The following is a 19077-nucleotide window of genomic DNA, read 5'->3' on the forward strand; positions in this document are numbered from 1 at the left end:
AGTGCATTAACAATGGGTTCAGGCAGCTATTTTAATCATCTAGTTTAAACGTCGTCAAAAGGCTTTTGTCATTCGGAATGGGGCTTCGACAACGGACCCAAAAACAATAAAACGAGCCCTACCTAGAAAAGAGAGAGAGAAAGCTAGCTCATCCATGGCACCAAGATAATGGGTGCTTTGGGAACAGTTAATAAAGTGGGTGTTGAGATGGAGTATACGCCCGGTTGCCAACCCCTCTAATAATAATAACAACCGTAGTTTCGACGACATCCTTTAAATTTACCCGATAGACTGGAGTTCTAATTAATGATCTTAATGTCTCTTATCAGAAGTTGATAATGGGGCTCAATGAGAGATCAAGTATTTAAAACTTTGTGTGTGAACCAACCAAGTGCTCAGTCGATTAAGCGCTTTTTTAAGGATGGAATTTCAAAGATTATACTTAGCTAAACTAAACGAAAATGTGTAAGGAAATAAATATAATGCCACTGTTCTTGTGCAAAAATTGGCCGTGGATATTTTTGGCGCTAGTTAGTGGTCACCCGTGAAGGAATTGCATATCCACTTTGAAAAATAGCTGGACCAGTCTTTTGGGGTCTTCTGACCTTTTGGTCACTTAATTAATTCACTGCGTAATGAGAGCCTTAGCTAGGCCTTCTATTCCCTTTTAAATTTGTTATTTTGAACCACATTCGTGAAACGAAATATGATGAAACTTTAATCAAAACATTCAGTTAATAATTTTTTTCACCACTCGTGAAGTCAAAAATGTAAAATTTGTAATACCGCATCTAGGCTACGAATTGAAAATGATAAGATAATAAAGCAGCTGGCGTATTTCTTTATATATTAAACCGTATGAAATATAAGATGTATATATATATATACAGTATACTTTCAAGATTAATTTTCAACGAGGCGAAAAGTTGTAAAATTTGTATCAAAGGCGGCAAGTTCAACTTCTCTCTCTCTCTCGTACCAAACGAACGATAACTAGACTTCCCTTTTAGGGCTGCCTGCCATACGTACAATGCCCGGAATGGAATTAATTCCCACGCATCCCTTCCAAGTACCTTTTCAAATAACGCTAGGAATTTTCCTCTCGTATATATGAGAACCAAGAATCTTATTTAATTAACGAGGCAAAACTATTTCAAGAATATACCTGTGCAGCAGTATATATGCCAAGTCTTAAAACAAACACAATTTGCAGGACCAAAGGAGCTGGATCTACCAGCGATAGTTCATATATATATATTCAACTATAAACCAACCTGCAACCAAGCCCCGGACGTTCCCCTTACCTCTACACGAAAGGGCATAGCTCAAGGATCTCAGAAATTTCAAACGGTCATCCCTAACGGAGAGTATACGCTTGATGAAGCATTTATATGCCGTATTCCTTTAAAAGTATATTCAAACATTGGAGATAAATATAAATTATCCTTTAATTACGTGCATTCGGATCTCGATGGGTTTTCTTCTTTAAACGCAGGTGTGAAGTATGTATTTTTGTCTTTGATGAATTTCGGGTGAGCTTAATTAATATTAGATGATGTCTTTCTGTAGTTTCTATACGTTCATAATCAAAGTTTATGCAAGAACAAAAGATATTCAGCCTTTCATCTAAATTGAACCAAGTGTTAAAGATAAGAGAGAGTTGAAATTTGTATGTACGAATTGAACTTTATTTGCGCTATTCAGTCGGTGTCTAACTTGAATTTACAGTGGAGGGGACAGTGTATAGTATACAGACGTGTATACACTGTATACACGTCTGTACCTTTGACTGTACCTTAGGGTTTACGCATAATATATAAGTTTCCTACCCTTGACTGTGCTTAAATGATTACGCATAATCCGTGATCGGTGTACAAAGACTCTGAGAGGGATTAGCCCCTCGTTTACAGTAAGTATATCATAACACCTCTGAGCTTGGAATTCTCAATGTTGTTTGTTTCGAACTAAGAAAAGCATAGTTCAATTATGAATCAAACAAACTTAACTCCATAGTTCGCGGAATATGAATTAAGTATGGGATTCTAGGCCCTAGGCGATTTCTTCAATCAGAATACCGTTTTTTAAGCATATCTATTTTTCAACGAAGGGTTGTTGGGTTATCAATTTTGGTCCAACGTGGGATTTCTGCTTTTTGTTTTGTTTTTGGCCTAACTCCCAGGCGATGGCGACTGCAGTTTTTTTTGTGTTGCACATGAGAATAAGAACTATCGGTTTTTATTGAACGGGGTATGGAGGGAGGAGGAGGAAGATGGTAAGGGACTAAGCTAGGAACGGGTAACGTGAGGTGAGGGGTTTCTGTTCTCAAATAACGTCCCCCGAGGTTGCTGAAGACCTATAAACCAGCGACTCGTTGATTCCAGCCGTATTCTTTTTCTACGCTGATCTTGGATGCTTCGCGTTCGCAGCCTCTGAGAATCCATCCCCCCATCCTTTCTGTTTCTTCTCCATCCTCACTCCACCGCATCCTTAAGAAGTTTCTTCGCCTTTTTTTCCCTCCCAGCCCGACTCTCTCTCTCCCTCCCCTTTTTCTTTCTTTCTTTGGTTCGTCCATTTTTTATTCGCGCTATCAATCGATAGACGGCGTAATTGGTTTCCGCAGCCCCGCTTTTGTCCTTAAGACGTAGCGTACGTCGAGGCTTAAGATTTAACGTTTGATTCTCCCAAAACCCCTGGAGCCGTGCTGAGGAGAACCCAATCCTGAATCCCCCCATTCACCACAAGCAAAACGATTTGCCTTTCTACACGTTTACCTTCTTCGTATACTATACGTAACACTAACAGCGCTATCGAACGTGACCGTGTCATTGCTAAATTAATAGATAAAAGTACATTTAATCCTTGCCTATTACCGAAATATGTCGTTCATTTTGATCTATACCGCAAAATACTTATTCACTTCTGGTTTTACATCCCCCTTAATGTATGGCAGACTTATTATTAGAAACAGCCTGTATAATTAAATTTAATAATAATAATCTCTTTAGGGTTAATAAGGCGAAGGCGTATTTTTAATTGTAAAAATTTTGGTCCATGCGGTTCACCCCCAATTAATCCTTTAATGTTTTAACTTGTTATTTTCAAGATATTTCTAATGCGACCGAGCCTAGAATTTTAAGCCGTGAGCGAAAAAGGAGAGCTGGGTGATATATACAAAATTAGTTTATGCTCGGAAAAGCCGATTAAGTTTTCTCGTTAATTATATTTCATATCGGAAAACTTTAATCCCTTCCTAATTTTTCCTAATAAGTGATCTCAAACTCTATAACGTACGAACTTCCGTAAATATCGATGATCTATAATAAGGGAAGAGTTGGAGGAATTTTATTAGAAAGGGAGACTAAACGCTTCGAGTAAAGGAACGTACGCGAAGATAAATTAAGTTTCGATTCGGTTATATGTTCTTTAATAATTTCGTAATTGGTTTTAATTGCTGGTTAATTTAATTTCGGAATTAATGGAAATTGAAAAGGCTCTTAATTTATTGCGATAGAATTGTTTTTGAGTGTAAAATTTATAGCCCCTGAAAGTTGGTTTTCCCCTGAGATATGATGCTCGGCAGGGTAAAGAGTTCTACAGGCTCCGTGCAAAATTGTAAAATTTATAGCTCCTAAATGTTAGTTTTTCCCTTTAGCGGTGCTGCTCGGCAGGGTAAACAGTTCTACAGGCTCCGTAAAAAATACATACGCTGTTTTACTCTTTTGCGAGAGCTGACATTACCTCTATTCTCCACTAACCTACCTCTATCTCTGTACCAATTCGAAGCCGCTTTCGATAGTTGCAAATTAATTCGTATTAATTAAACCTTTAGCCCATATAGTCAGGTTGAAATTTGATCCTCCATTCTAACCAACTTGAACGTGATTTAATTCTAGATTTCAAGCTAATTATTTCAGATACATTGTACGCTATTCATTGATAATATTAGCAAAGCTATAAATATGCGTAAAGTATAATTCCATGCAGCGCAATGGGAAACCGAAATTAGACCAATTAAGTTGATTTAATAGGATCATTTGAACCAAATAAAAAGCAACTTAAATTCCCATTTCAGCATCCCTTTTACTACTACTCCTGAACTCTGTAATATCATCTTTTAGCGTAAATGGGGGGTCCTCGGTATTAACATAGAATCTCAATTATATTTTGGAAGGGAAGTTCAAAGCCTTGACGGTACGGGTACGGGTATGGCGTATAAAGGGGGAGAACCAAACCTCCATCTCCTCTTTAATTATTGGAGAAACGGAGTTTAAGAAATTAATGGAGTTTTCCGATCGAAAACAGCGCCCATCCATTAAAGAAGCTTCTTTTTATTCATTCCCGTTTTACGTCGGCCATACCAAAGTATTCCGCTAACTAGTGAAACTAAACGGAGAGAGAAAGAGAGAGAGCTTGAATTAGAGAAGGCATTTATAACTGGTTTGGCTAAGCCTTGGCCGTCTCTTTTCGTTCCCACTCACACACATACACATGCACCCTTACTGTCATTCCGCGGCTCCGTATATTTCAAAAAGTTTCCCACTTCCGGTGCAAACTTTCCCACTTTTGCGCGAGAGAAGGGACATTCGCTATTTTCGCAAGGGATTTCGGATATCGCGAGTGACAATAACACCAGAACCAAAAATAGACCTATTCAGGACCGTCTCTGGTTGGCCAATGTCTGTAAAGTTTTAGTTTTTACAGGGTTCGTACGGAACCTGGGAAACTTGGATAAGTCAGGGATTTGGAAAATGGGGGAAAAATTCAGGGAATTGGAAATGGAGGAAAACGTCAGGGATAAGTCAAGGATTTGGAAAATGGAGGAAAACGTCAGGGATAAGTCAAGGATTTGGAAAATGGAGGAAAACGTCAGGGATAAGTCAGGGATTTAAAGTTTCTTCCTAAAAAGTCAGCGATTTCGTTTGGTATATATCAAACCATGCTTCAAGTAATGCTAAATACGAAATAAGTGGAAATAGCGTATGTCGTTGCAAGCCCCTGTTTCTACCGAATAATAATTATAATTTTGCGAAATTTTGTTTTGTCGCTTATTATCCGACTCCTTCCTTTTTCCGCTATCCAAATTTTCGCTCTGTTCCGCCGCCACTGTTCTTTTTATTTTATTTTAGTTTTCGGTTTCTCGACTACCATTCATTCTTGGTAAAACCTATTATAGGCGCGAACCGTGTATACACTTTCAGAATACGATTCTAATGGGAAAGCCTACATCCGTCAATATGTCTATTTTTGGGGACCCGAAACCAACACCGCTATATAGTTCTAGCTAAAACACGAGAATCCCATTTACGAAGTTGCGCGGATATTCCGACAATATATATTTTTCGAAGTTAGCAGACTGTATTTGGCGCGAAATGGGTCTAGGAAGAGGTATAATGGGCATGAAGCCCTGTATAATATTAACCCCCTGTAAGGAAATTGTTCTATGCGAATGGGAAATTTAATTATATCTTACATTTACCACAGACGCCCGCGTCTTTATTCGCCTATATAATTTTAGTTAAATTACTCGCGTTCGATAATATGTTTTCCGCATGCAGACGTAAGAGGCCCGCGGATATACTGATAGCTTCGTGGATAACAGATATCCTCTGTCCAAAATACACATAATTTAATTGTAATAAAGAAAAATTCTTAAATAACGGTACTTATTAAAATAAATGATTATCATAAATATTGAAGCTTTTAGAATTAAGAGTAATTTTCTAGTTTATTAAGAAGGAAATGGTGCATAAAAAAAACAATATTTAGGGCCTAATTAAATTCATTATGCTATAGAAAGAGCTGTCGGCTTCTTAAAATCAGTTACATAATTTATTATCGTATGATTAATGAATTTAATTATTCCAGGGTTGCCACAAGTTAGGGAAAACCTGGAAAAATCAGGGATTTTGAATCTCAAAATTTCGTGGCAACCCTGAATTCGATTCAGATTTGTATGCCAACTATAGTAATGTTTTCAGTTAGCATTTCGTCACACGGTTATATAACCATAATATTGGAATAATACTTTGAATTTTTAACATTTATAAAGAATATCGGCTAAATTTACGATTATGGGTCAATATGAACAATTATTGATGTAGCTTTTTAATTTATAAATATAAATATAGAATGTTCTGAAAAGGGTGGTGGTAGAATCGAATTACAGTCGATTTGGAATCGAAAATGTAACTTCTATGACATTTTTCTCCTAAGAAAGTGCACAGTTTACGAGTTATGAGTAAAATATCGTTTAGGACTATTTCAGGACTAATTTTATTAAAGCAATAGATCTTATTATGGCGGGAGTAAATTCGTCTGTGTCCCGAAAGGGGAAAAGAGAATAATAACGAAACTTAGTTTCGGAGCTATGCGGGTTTATTCCCCACGGGACCATTCTAGTACCCCGGGCCAATAGCGACTTAAGAAATAAACTCGATATGGGAGCTAATAGTAATCTGATTTTCGAGAAAATGGAGAGCTAGGAGCCGAAGGAGGAGGATTCGCGTGGGAGACTGTATACCATACAACACCCCGGGAAGAAGAGTCCACGTTCTCTTTTAAGAATATAACCCAGGAATGTGACGCTGCTCCGCGCTATTGATCCTAGCTCTCGTCCTTCTTCTTAGTGGAAAGAACAAGAGGAAAAGAGTTGCTTTTATGCTCCCTGACGTTCACCCTGCAGGCTGCAGCGTGCAGCGTGGGCTTCGTATAAAACCCCCTTTTCGTGTTTAGGTTTTGCTGGCTGGCTGACTGCGAGAAAAGCTGCGGGACGAAAACCTTTCTCTAGTCCCATCCCATCCTCTCCCGGGTCGTCACGCTCTTTTTCTTTCGGTGTCCATTTCAAAAGGAGCTTGCAATGATTGGAAAGCGATTGTACATCCCGTTTTCTGTTCAAAGGAATAATCTGAGTTTGACCTTGCTCGTATTGCATTTAATTTACCGGTATTTTAAGGATTACCAAGTAGAGTTTACATTACACTCTTCTTGTCCAGGATTCTATTAGAAACCCAGGACTGAAAGATAAACGGTGGTGTTAGAAAGAAGCTACTTAGCCTTAAACGTCATGAAAATTTTTGTAAATTGACATTTATTTATTAGCTTTATCTGGTGCTTGTAGCTTAGTGTATAAGTTTGGGTTTTCCAAATGTTGAAAAGTCAGTTCAGGATCTTGTAACGTATATCTTAGCCCAGGTGTAAGTGTGGTGCCCAATTCAGTTTTGTTTATTGACGAATGTAATACAGTATAGAGTTTTGTTGCGTTTTCCTGTTATTCTTTTCCAATTACTTCGATTTATGTTCATCTGGTTTTAGTGTTATTTTGGGAATAGCAACGGGGGGCGTTTTTCTCTTGGTGTGTACGTGTGGTAGATTCCAATTGAAACGTGCCGTATATAACTCCCATGGTCGAAAACCTTCGGAACGTGCCCGAATTACTGAAATTTTTGCTCTTCTTTTTTTCTCTTCTTCTTCTTGGTTTTCTTTTTTTCTACTTAAAATGGTGTAGGCGACTGACTATTCGTTCCAATGGGAGGCGAAGGAAGACCTGGAAGGCGTCCGCGAAATACCCAATGAGCTTCCTACGTCTTCTTCCGTACCTTCAAGACGCCTATAAATTTATAACTCTCTCTTAAAGCGCTCTTTTTGCTAACCACCATCGTGAATATAGGTCTATTTCTAGGCAAGCACCGGGCCGTTACACATAGAAGAGCTCTATTTGATCAATATATAGAGATTTATTCCACTGTGGTGGTGGTATGGTAGTTGTAAAGCGAGCTAGGCTTGCTGCTAGACGAAGAACGAATGTTCCCGGTGCCTAGCTATGGGGGTTTTAAAATTTATTGATCATTTTAACGGTACAAACGTTTATGTTTCAAGATAAGAATTTAAAGACCTTTTTTATAGTTTTTAGGCTTACCTCCGTCTCTCTTTCTTTTTACTTTCCTCTGATATCCTACATTGCGGCTAATGTTAAAGGTTTTTAGGTTCGTCCTTCCTTCATTCTGTTTTTGAGGTAGGCCTTAGTTGCCTTGTTTAGCTTTTAGTTTTTTTTATAGTCGCGCAGTTTACTTGTATATATACGAGCGATAGCGATGGGCCTCTTTATTTTAATCGGTTTTATTGCCATTTTATTAAACTACACGATGCTACCTATAATACGAAGCTAGTTTATACATTTTATATAGGTTGTAAATATTTCTTTTATTGAATTTTTAGCTTGGACACGCACGTCTTGATTAGAGGGTTGTTGTTGTTGTTGTTGTAAAAGTATACTACTGGGTTTTTAAATGTTGCCTTAAATAACAACCAGACAGCCAGCCAGCAAGGCCTGTGTGATAGTTTTCCAGTTCTAAAGAGCGCAAAACTAAAAAAACAGTTTAGAAAATTGGTTTGAAACGTATTGCTGTAATTAAATTATTGTTTTTGAAGTCAAAATTATCATTTAGAACCTGGATTTAACCCTTTGGAGGTTGGGGAAAAGCCTACTCCATTTTCTCCAAACATTCGTGGTACTATTCTTTCTGTGGTTTGTGGGGAAGCAAACCGCTACGATCGAGTTGTTTGTCTTAAAGCCTTGCGCCTCCTTGGCTTTATTTCTCTATGAAGAAACTATTGGTATCAATGTCTTCTTGTCGTGGTCCTTTCGCTGACCAGTTCTTCCAAGAAGAAAAAAAACCCAAAATAAATTGCCTCTTTTATAATTTATTGTTGTAAATTTTGTAGGTCGGTTCGGTGCTTGGTCGACTAGAAAGAAGTTTGGGCTCCAAGAAACTTAAAAAATATATAAAATTCTCGAGATATTTTATGACCAGCAAACTGGGGCCCCCAACGCGACATCATCTATATTCGGGTGTCACCTTATATATTATCCAACTTTTCATCGGTCGGATGTCAACTTCAGAACTCCTCTAACCCTTCTTCACCACCCTGAAGCGCAATTTTTGGGCGTCTTGTGGGGGTATAGAATGTCATATTTTTTTCCATGCATATATTTTCACCGAGAGTTTTGACCAAAAGGGAGGTTTAGGAACCTGTATTATCAAGCCTTGAATGAACTTGCAGTTGTAAGCCTTGGACTATGGCATCATCTTAGAGTAGGAGAAATCGATGTTCGTACGTGAAGGATTACGCTATACTGGCTGGCTACTGGTAGGCGTTGAGAAACTATCAGAGGATTTTGGGGTGACCCCTTCTTAGAAGGAGGGCTTTAGTTTATGGTTTTGTCGGGTTATGTTCGGGGATTACTTACCGAAAATGGAAGAACTTTCTTTTTATGGAAAAAAATAGTAGGGGCTCACGTCACGTGACACTGTATCTAAAGGTGGTTGCGCTACTCTTAACTCGTACCATTAAGTTCAAGCAATACAAGGCGTTGGTATAGCCAAGGACGTATTTTCCATTAAGTCCGTATAGCACTACTTAATCGTCTCCTACCTTTCTTGCCTTCCTTCCCACCAAGATGTCGGACACTAACAAATTAATTAAATTCTCAACTAAATCAGTAGCGGCTGAACTTGGTCTATTAGAACGTCTTAACCTGCTCAGCTAATACCTGTTTTGTAGGAAAGTTGATCCAAGGTAGTAGATGCTCATTAAGGAAGCTTAAATGGCTTCAAGATATGTTGCTAAAACTTCCTGAAAGTAAATATTTTGACTATGATCTTTTTAACTTTGTTTACTCATACCAACTAAGTGCTTTTACAATGGGATATATATTTATATTGCATTATGATAAAGGCTTTATTAACGATATATACTTTATTTGGTTACGTTTTAGTTTTTCCTGAAGTTTAATACGTACATTCTGCTTGTTGCACCTACAGCCTCTCAGCATTATTTATGCCGAGCCAACAAGCCATATTTTTGCTTTTACAGCTTTCTGGATAATAATTTATATTAGTACCACTATTGCAACAACAAAAGCGCTTTGTATTAAATTCGTTTGATCATATATTACTAGATTATTGAAAGTATCCGAGCTCTCTCTCTCTCGGTTATCATCCAACGAAGCTAACATTTCCCATTCACCTACTATACTTTAGCAACGGCTTTTCGTCGGCTAATGATTAGGGGGAGAATTTTTTTTTCTTTTCTGTGTGATGAGACTTTTGGAATTACCCTGGCTTTTGAATAGGTTAATGATGGAACCTTTCTCTTGGTGTTCGGTATTATCAGGCGTTCCTGCACGGTGTACTAGGAACAAAGGGTCATTCAAGGTGGGAAGAGGTCTTAAGCTAACTTTGATTAATTTATTCTTTTTTATATCTAGAAAGTTTTAATAATAGGGTAGATGTATTTAAAATTCTACCTGTTTATGTGTTTTAAAATTACAAATAGCGTAATCCCAATACCGAGTCTTATTATTAAGTTTACAGTTAATCCAAATTTCTGAACAAACGTAGTTTTATTAGGATAAGTATAGGTTTTTAAATTTCTCACGTAAAATTGCAGGTGTTTAATATAGCTTTGTGAATCAGGTACTGACAAATAAAGCCATTTAAAATTAATGGCACACGTCTGCAACTGAATGATGGCTTAATATTTGGCATACAGCATTATAGATTAGCCAACCGTGAAATAATAAAGAAAACCACCCTCATAAAATGATAAAGCATAAATGTTTTAAAGGCAACAGCGCAAAAGTATTTGAACATTTCACGCTTTTTGGATTATCAGAAAAAAAAGAGCAATTTTTTTCTCTTCTCCTTGCTAGCGTGGGAGCAAGAAACTTTTAGCTTATTATCGAAATTCTATATGGGATCTTACAGAGGAGTGCAAGTTGTAGTAGCAGTCGCAAAGTTTAAAATAGATAAATTTGTGTTTAGAAAAGTATATAATATTATATATGTAAATTATATATTAAAACGTTTTAGGTAAATTTGGCTTATCCTTATGTGAAGTTGGGTAAAACAAGTTATTAGGTTTGTTTAGATAAACCTTGATAAATTTTCCCATTAAACCAGGGAGGAGTAGAAAGGGAGAAGAATTTTAAGCTCCTTTTTAGACTAATAACCTCCCACAACGGGAGAAAGAGCAATGGGGAAGGGGAATTGATTATCGCTAATCACGTGGCCAGGTCATCGGAGTTCCCTCAAACTCCTAATATAAACTGCCCTCTTGTGACAACTTTAATAAGGAAAATAAGCGTCCGTTGGCTGTAATTGCATGCACAATGAGTATGAGACGTTTTTGTGTTGGAGAGATGGCGCTAATTGTAGCTCAGGAGTACCCCACGTGACAAGAAGAAACTAAATGAAACCCCCTTTCTCCCACTATGGGAGTTAAGACTCGCTATGTAGAACCCCAAAAATACGACTCCTTTTTAAACTAACTCCCTGTTTGGATAATGCGTTACTTTATTATGGATTTTACCATCTTGTTAAGTTTTTTGGCGTCGGTGGGCGTGCGATATGATTACATAATCGATACTAATCATTCTTCATGGGCGAGTTTTTCCAACTCTTATTTTACGCTCGCTTTAAGGGTGTCTCGAAGCTTTGGAAGAAATTTTTTTAGGGGAATCGAGGTCTCCCCAAAAAAAAAAAGAAAAACTAAAGCTAGATTAGATGGGCGGCCAGCCGCATCAAACGACCGTGCCCACGCGTATTGTACATAAAAATATAAAATAAGTTGGATTATTAAATGTTACGAGTTTCGGTGATCTTTCCCTAGTCTTCCAAGATGTTTCGGATAAAAAATAAAGTATATAAAAAAACTGGGAAATAACTAATCAAAATTCAAGTTCTCGGATAAATGCTATGGAAGATGAATTATAGTGTCATTTAAGAGCAGTTGCATCTTAATGAAGTAATGCGTTATTAGTCCTAATGTCGGTTTGGCCAACCATTCGGGTCTAAACGATCGTTAGGTCAACTGTTCTTTTCTCGATCCAAGTATTTAATGTTGTTTAAAAAAGAAGTGCAAATGTTGTAACGGTCCCAAAAGATTTATCTGTATCTTTCCAACAATTTTTTTTTCATGAACTATGAAAATTTTTTTATCATAAGTTTATAAGATATGTTCCATAAGTATGACACTATACTTCATAATGCTAGAGATTTACTGAGAGTTTGTTCGATTTACGAGAATCTATGACCTACGTCACTTCATGACAAGCTATCAGTAACCAGTAACAAACTTATGTAACATATTTTATGAATTTATGATTTTATTAGCATACGTGTTAGGAACTTAAAAATATATTGGAGACACGCCCCACCCCTAAAAAACTAACTTTTTCGGCGATTAAACATTGCTATGTGTGCTTCTAACCGATTCGGTTGTGTCAAAATATCATCGTACCAGCTGATATTTTTTTCGCGCCATTTTATTACATCGGATAAATGTAATGTATCGGAAAAACTTTACAGTGTTCCTCGTGTTCAAAAATTTATAAAGCTTCACTCGGACAGTATTTTTTACCGTTACGTTTTTCGAGTAAACGTTTCCGAAAACACGCCAAGTACAAAACCGATTTCTTGTTAAATTTACGACCGTGCCTTGTGTATTTCTTTCTCATCTAGCTCAAGCTGTCGTTTAAGTAAGTCAACTAAGCTCTAGCCTACTTTGCTGTCGACGCATTTTCGCGCTCGTTTTTGTGAAAGGATTTTTCGTACAGCTATACCCTAGTCTTTAAAGCGGCACTGAAACGAAAACAAAAACTAACCCACTTAAGCCTAATCAGTGACGTTTTACCGTGAGTCAATCTCATTTGTACCATATCATCGTAACTCTGACCATAATGTATGATACCACCGTTAGTTCATTTGCTTACTGTTGAACTGTTAGTACAGTGTCATCTTTTATGATTTTTGTCAACTGTACGGTCAAAAGTTTCAACACCGTTTCTACCGTCCGTCACCAATCCTTTCACTGTCTCTTTCATAAAAAAGTAAAATGGAATGACCGCCGAAGTCTTAAGGCTTTTCTAGAAACGATTATAGGCAATGATTTCGTGCGCAGCTGTTGCTGTCCTAATTATATATACAACTCCGAAAACCTAACCGGAAGAGACTCAGCAGAGGGATGTAGGAAGTTAAGGCCCTTAAAGGGTAGTACCACGCTGTCTCTATCTAGCAGTTTTGTATTGTTAAACGTATAGCTATCGTTGACTGCGAGAGAAACCTTGCTGATTTTAAAGAAGGCTATTTTCCTTTTTTTGTCCGAGGTCCGCAAACCGTTATAAGACCCTGAGTCTAAATCCCCATTCAGACTAAACTAAAATCTCATGTTGACGTCGGTGAAGTCACTTTGTTCGCTTTGTTAGACTGTTCACGACAACGTAAAAGATACGCTGGTTTAGTTTGAAACTGCATGCACCATATTGTGAACACCTCTTTAGCCATAGCTTACTCGATGATGCCTTACTGACGCGTGATCGACTGAACTAAACTTTAGCAGAAAAGGATGGATTCTTTGCATTCACCTGGCGGTATTTGTCATTTTGGATATGGCTACTAATTTTAGTATTTAAGAGTCTTGGCTCAATAATCACCATATACGCCACCGCTTTTATGTCGTAAGATCTTACTCTAGTCTGAATGGACCTTTAGACTAACAGCGTCTGGAAGGGGTCGTATTTTTATAGGAAGAAGAAAAGAAAGAAAAACCACTGGCCATCATAGGTTACGTACGAAAGGCGTAGAAAGGCTTTGGTCAGCAGTTTTTCTAGAAAAGTGACCAGTAGTAGGGTGTAAAAGTAGCCTATAGCGAAGTAAAAGGAAATAGTCTTAACCCTCTATCTCCCCCATCCCTCGGTGTACAGTAACTCTCCTCCTCTGGAACAGCCACCGAAGCTGTAAATCAAGTTACAGCCCGTTTCCGTATAAGCGTGGAAAAGGGGGGCCTGGTCTGGTCTTGTCCGTCCCAGTTGGGACATTCAACGACTTTCATGTTGCCCTGGTAACGTGCGATTTCTAGATACGGTCTGCTTGTGACTTTACTACCTTCATTTTGGGCATCAGGGTCAATTCAGAAAGGATTTAGGAATGTGCCTTAAAATACTCGCGTCACTATTAAATGATGTTGTAAACAGTAACTTGCGGTAAGCGTTATTTACCTCAAATAACGAATTCCAATGGCCATTATCATTTTATAGTAAGTTTCTTGGATGCATCTGACCAATAATTTCAAATCTCCTACTTTTAATTGCAATTTTGGTGGCTTTTCTTTAATTCAACCTTTGTGGCCGCCATTTAGTAACTAGCATTATTATTTAAATTTTAATGTTATGTACTTCGAGTGATTTGCTTTCTAACTAGTTAGATCACTACCAAGAGAACTTCCGTTATGAAACCGACCGACTATAAATTTCTTTTAGTTTTTCCTTACCACTGAGGGGTTTCACCTCCTCGTGAGCGTACTTCTTGTCATCCTTTCCCTCCTATAAAAATGAAGAAAAAAAACTTTCGATATGAAATCTGGCCATTGCCATGGGAGTTTCATTCTTAGATGAGGCTGTAAAACTGTACGAGATTGCGAGGATATTTTTTAAGACCTTGGCTTTAAAGAAAAACGGGGAAAAGATACGGAGGAAAAGGAGAACCTGGGGTATCTCTTATATATCCCTTCTTATCAATTCTAGTTCAGACTTTAATAATAAAATTCGCTTTCCAATTGTGTTTTTGGAAAAGAAAAAAAAATGGCGAAGTTTTTTTTTTTTTAATATTAAATGGTTGGCAAGGTCGCTATACCTGTGTCTTTGATGGTTTCATCTATATTTAATATATTTACTTCGTTATTTTTGGGATATGCGCTTCGTTATAGATGCTTAGGGTTGTTTTGAATGTTTTATGTTCACGGTCGTACTTTTCTTTTCAATATATAACTTATAAATATTTCGTACGGTATATTTTCCAAGGTTGATTACTTATTCAGTCTTTTAATCTTTGAAAGTATATATAGGTATACATTTGCATTTCTTTTAATATAATTTTATTTATAAATTATTTTTTTATTTGTCTTTCAATAGGAATCGTCTCTTCAAAGTGAATCTCAGTAATGTGAACCGAAGTCGTTGCGACGTGAGTATTTGGTTTATTTTTTATTTACGGTTTATTTTTTTCTAAATAAAATTTGAAGAACTCAAATGGAAAAGCCATGAAATATTCTGCGTAATGATTCGAATTTTTTAAGATTTGTTTTAATCTAAGCGGAGTAATCTAATAATAGTTTATTTACATTAACTATGTTTTTTGAGATGTCAAATGAGAGTTTGAAAGAGTTTAGTATTAGCTCCGAAAACCGACGTTTATAATTAGTATGTGAATTATTAGAGACATTTTCGAGTTAGTAGATTAATTTTATAAGGTTAAAATGAGTTGTTATAAGTGACCCATTGGTCTAAAAACATTATTGACAACCGTTCTTCTAATATTGGTAAGTAACATTTGTTAGTAACACCACCGAGATTTGTTTCAGAATTTTAACTAAAGCTGACAGCGGTATAAAGTTTGTAAATTAATTTTGCTGTCAAAGCAAAATTAAGCATTCGACAAAGGCTAATATATAAAGAAGTAAAGTGAATACTTATAAGTGTGTCGCAAACAATACCCGCCAACCTTCAATGGCAACCATTATATTTTATAAACGAGCAAACCTAAAATTATTTACCTAGACGTTACTTGAAAGCTGCATGATTTGCGGCTACATCTTTTCATATATATTTATTTATGGTATACCAATCTTTCTGGTCGTTCATAACAGAGCCTGCACACTTATGAAAAGTGTAACCTTTGATAACATATTCCATAGAATATATTAAAGGTTAAATAAATTTTCCTTCAAAGCAATCAGCAAAGGAATAAATATTTTAACGCGACTTGAAGGGCTCCTTGCTCGCGATATATCAATTAACACAAAGGCTTCGTTCTCTGTTTCACAAGATACTCGTATAGATGAGAACTTTGTATAACTATATCTATTTGGTGATCCCTTTGTTATTTATTGTTACCTCCAATATATGTATGTTTGCAAACTGTATAGATTTCTAACTGCCATGCAGTATCCCCCGTCGTATATACATCCCATCGAAAATCGATATCACCCTATAAAGTTTATCAATGCAATTTCACTCTTGATATCTTTTACAACTAAAAAAAGAAATTCTATACAACACTCCGATATAAAAAGTTTTCGGTTTAGTGAAGAAAAAAAACCTTGTATAGTGTATAACCTTAACAACACTGAACCATGGCTAAGGATTTTGGTTATCCGCTTTACAGCTGTTGGTGCCAGGCAAGCACTCATTAATCAAATGAAAAGACTCGATGGCGGGCGTATAGTTCAATCCAGCAGCTACGGAGTCACCAATCGAGGTTCCCTATGGGTCCCTCCTGCCTCCTTCAACCCCCCAGTCGCCCAGAAATCCCCCTGTTCATCCACCCACGATGTTCCTCGCAGTCCAGAGCATGTTGGGATCGAGTTATACCTCCTGATACTTGAACCACACCACTACAGGGGTTTTGGAAGATTCCCTCGACGCGATATTGCGATGGGGTAACTTGCTAACTGGCGTTTTATATATGAGATCAGGAAGGGCACCACCATCCAGATTTTCATTTGATTTAGAAAACCCCTTTCGGCTCTACTGTCAATTGTTTCTCATTGTGTTACGCGATGGTCGAGAAAACGCGTGCGCCCAATGATGGAATTAGATATATTTTTATCGAATTGCCTCTTTATTGGTTGACCTATAGCGAATCGCTGACTGCTCAGAATTGCCTTGTACTTGTTTGTACCTTATATATAAGTAATCTCACTGGTTAAGGATCCATGGGAAAAATTGGCCTATATCATCAAAAACATTGATTGGGAATTATTGTTAGGGACGGTTTTTTTCCCCCAGAGAAAAAGAAAAAATATGAGGCCCTATATTTTTTATTTAATAGCTTGTATTTTTGGCTAAGTACTCTTCAATTCAGCTTTACGTGTGATTAGAGAAAATAGTTTAATGACGCAAGATATAGTTAAGTTCTTTGCTGCTAGGAGGAGGAATAACTAAATTTTACTTTTTATTGCTATCTTTCAAAGGTCATGCAGCAAAAAACGTTTCGAGTTATTGTGGAGAAACTTTTTCTTGGGTTTGGGAAAATTCCAAAGTTGCACGTCATAATGAATATGTTTTGAAACTTAATTCGAAATGGTGGTTTATTCAAATAATTAAATTATAAATATTTTTTTAATATTCAGCCTTTAAAAATCAGGGAAAATAACAATAGTCTGGATATTGTTATCTGAAAATTTTGTTTAGTAATCGATAAAAAAAGACAATTTACAGTCCAAAGTAGACTTAAAATCATCTCTAAGTACTCTTCCCACAGAGGTTACCTTGTAATATAACTTTGAAAATTTAATAACTTTTAATCTCAGGAATAATACATTCTTTCCTGGACCTGCCAAAATGTTTTCCAATTGAATAAGCTTTTCCTATACGTATAAATCTTCACTCTGCATCTTTTTCATAAAACGAGATTACTTTGAGATGGAAGTGGTATTTTTGTCTTCATTTTTTTTTTATTTTATTTTTTATTCGTATTTCTGCCGACTGAGGAGAGAAAGAGCCATTATTGTGCAAATTTTAATTAATTTCGCAGCCCAAAACGCTTTCTCTCTCTCACTCTCTCTTCAGATCTGCTCGGATTGCCCCTTATCCCTTAGTAGCAGGCATGCAGTAGGCTCACCTCCCTGATTCCTATGCCCCTATTAGGCCAGTTCGGCTTTGAGTATACGCCAGCTTTCAGTCGAGATTAAATCCGTTTTCCTCTTTTATAAAAATGATCCGCTGGTGCTCCCGTTTTCTCTCTCTTTCTCTCTCTCTCCTTTACAGTTCTCTTTTCGTGGGTCGGATACTTGATCAGGTACAATCGGAACAAATGAAAATAAGCCTGCTGTTAAAGTTCAGGGTTCGTACGGAACCTGCATTTCCTGGATAACCTGGATAAGTCAGGGATATGGAAAATAGGGGAAAAAGTCAGGGATAAGTCAGGGATTTAAAACATTTTCCCAAAAAGTCAGGGATATGTCAGGGATTTTGTTTCGCATATCAAACCATTCTTCATGCAATGCTAAATATGAGCCAGGTGTGATGAAGTTGGTTCTGGTAAACACCTTAAAATGGTCAGGGATATAGGCAACATTTGGTCAGGGATAACCTGGAAAAGTCAGGGATTTTCAATGTAAAAATTTCGTACGAACCCTGAAGTTCTATACTGGAATGATCACTCACAGTGACTTTAGGTCCTTTAGGATTATTTTAGAATGTCGAATCGCAAAATAAATAATTATAGATTTAAGAGCTAAATTTTAAACCCAAGACGGCAAAATAGTTGTTGGCGCTATCGAGAGCTTCCTCTGTTTTCCATAGCCCTCCCATCCTGACTGGATCTTTTGGTTTGTTTTTCTTAAACAGCGTGTGCAGAAATTTAGTTAAGTTCGCGACCCCACAGTTCTCTTTCAGATCTCTCCTCCAACGGGAAAAATGAGAAAAATTTCGCTCTCTCTCTCTCTCTCTCTCTCTCTCTCTCGAAATATATTCCTTTCTGAAACTTTTCTCTCGAAATGTAAATTGGGACGGAGAGAGAGAGAGTGAACCTTGCCGCAAAATGAAATTTATGTTCCGGCAACTTATATACTCTTTTAGAGGGGAGGGATGGGTACACCTTTATTCTCCCTGTCTTTTTAGGTACCTCTTCGCTATATACTCCTTTCATATACTGAACGTACGTACCTTAGCGAGCTCTCTATCCCCAAAAACCAAGGTTATTAGGTTTACTCTACCGCGAACACTCTCTTATTAACTCCCCCGTTTCTTTTTTACTTTTACCTATTTTTTATAAGCTCCTTTTGGTGCATAGGGGGTTATATAGTGTATTACTTCTAGCGTGATCTTAAAGGTATTGCATGGGATGGGCTGAAGTTACTCTAAAAACGTATAGTATAGTTCGAAGGGTATATGATAGTTGTTGCGAAAGAGGGTGGAGGTATTGCCGTGTATGGAAGGAAGGGTTAGCTCTTCCTTTTTTTCGCAGTGCCCTTATCATCTGAGAGATTGGATAAAGGGGCGTAGAAGTATTTATGAAA

At 37.1% G+C, this 19077-nt stretch overlaps 1 protein-coding gene across 2 annotated transcripts in view; it reads left to right on the forward strand.

Moving 5' to 3' along the window:
• LOC149610097 (semaphorin-2A-like) overlaps positions 1–19077 on the forward strand; it is a 115435-nt gene that overhangs the window by 57734 nt on the left and 38624 nt on the right. For both annotated transcript variants that reach the window (XM_089860162.1, XM_089860161.1), the window contains one exon: positions 14969–15020. In XM_089860162.1, coding sequence (XP_089716288.1) covers positions 14969–15020 — 52 coding nt within the window. The remainder of the gene's footprint in view (positions 1–14968; positions 15021–19077) is intronic.

This window comes from Phalangium opilio, unplaced genomic scaffold (genome assembly GCF_054372755.1).
Source record: "Phalangium opilio isolate 3A_F unplaced genomic scaffold, DU_Popi_V2 ptg000344l_1, whole genome shotgun sequence".
Taxonomy (NCBI): domain Eukaryota; kingdom Metazoa; phylum Arthropoda; class Arachnida; order Opiliones; family Phalangiidae; genus Phalangium; species Phalangium opilio.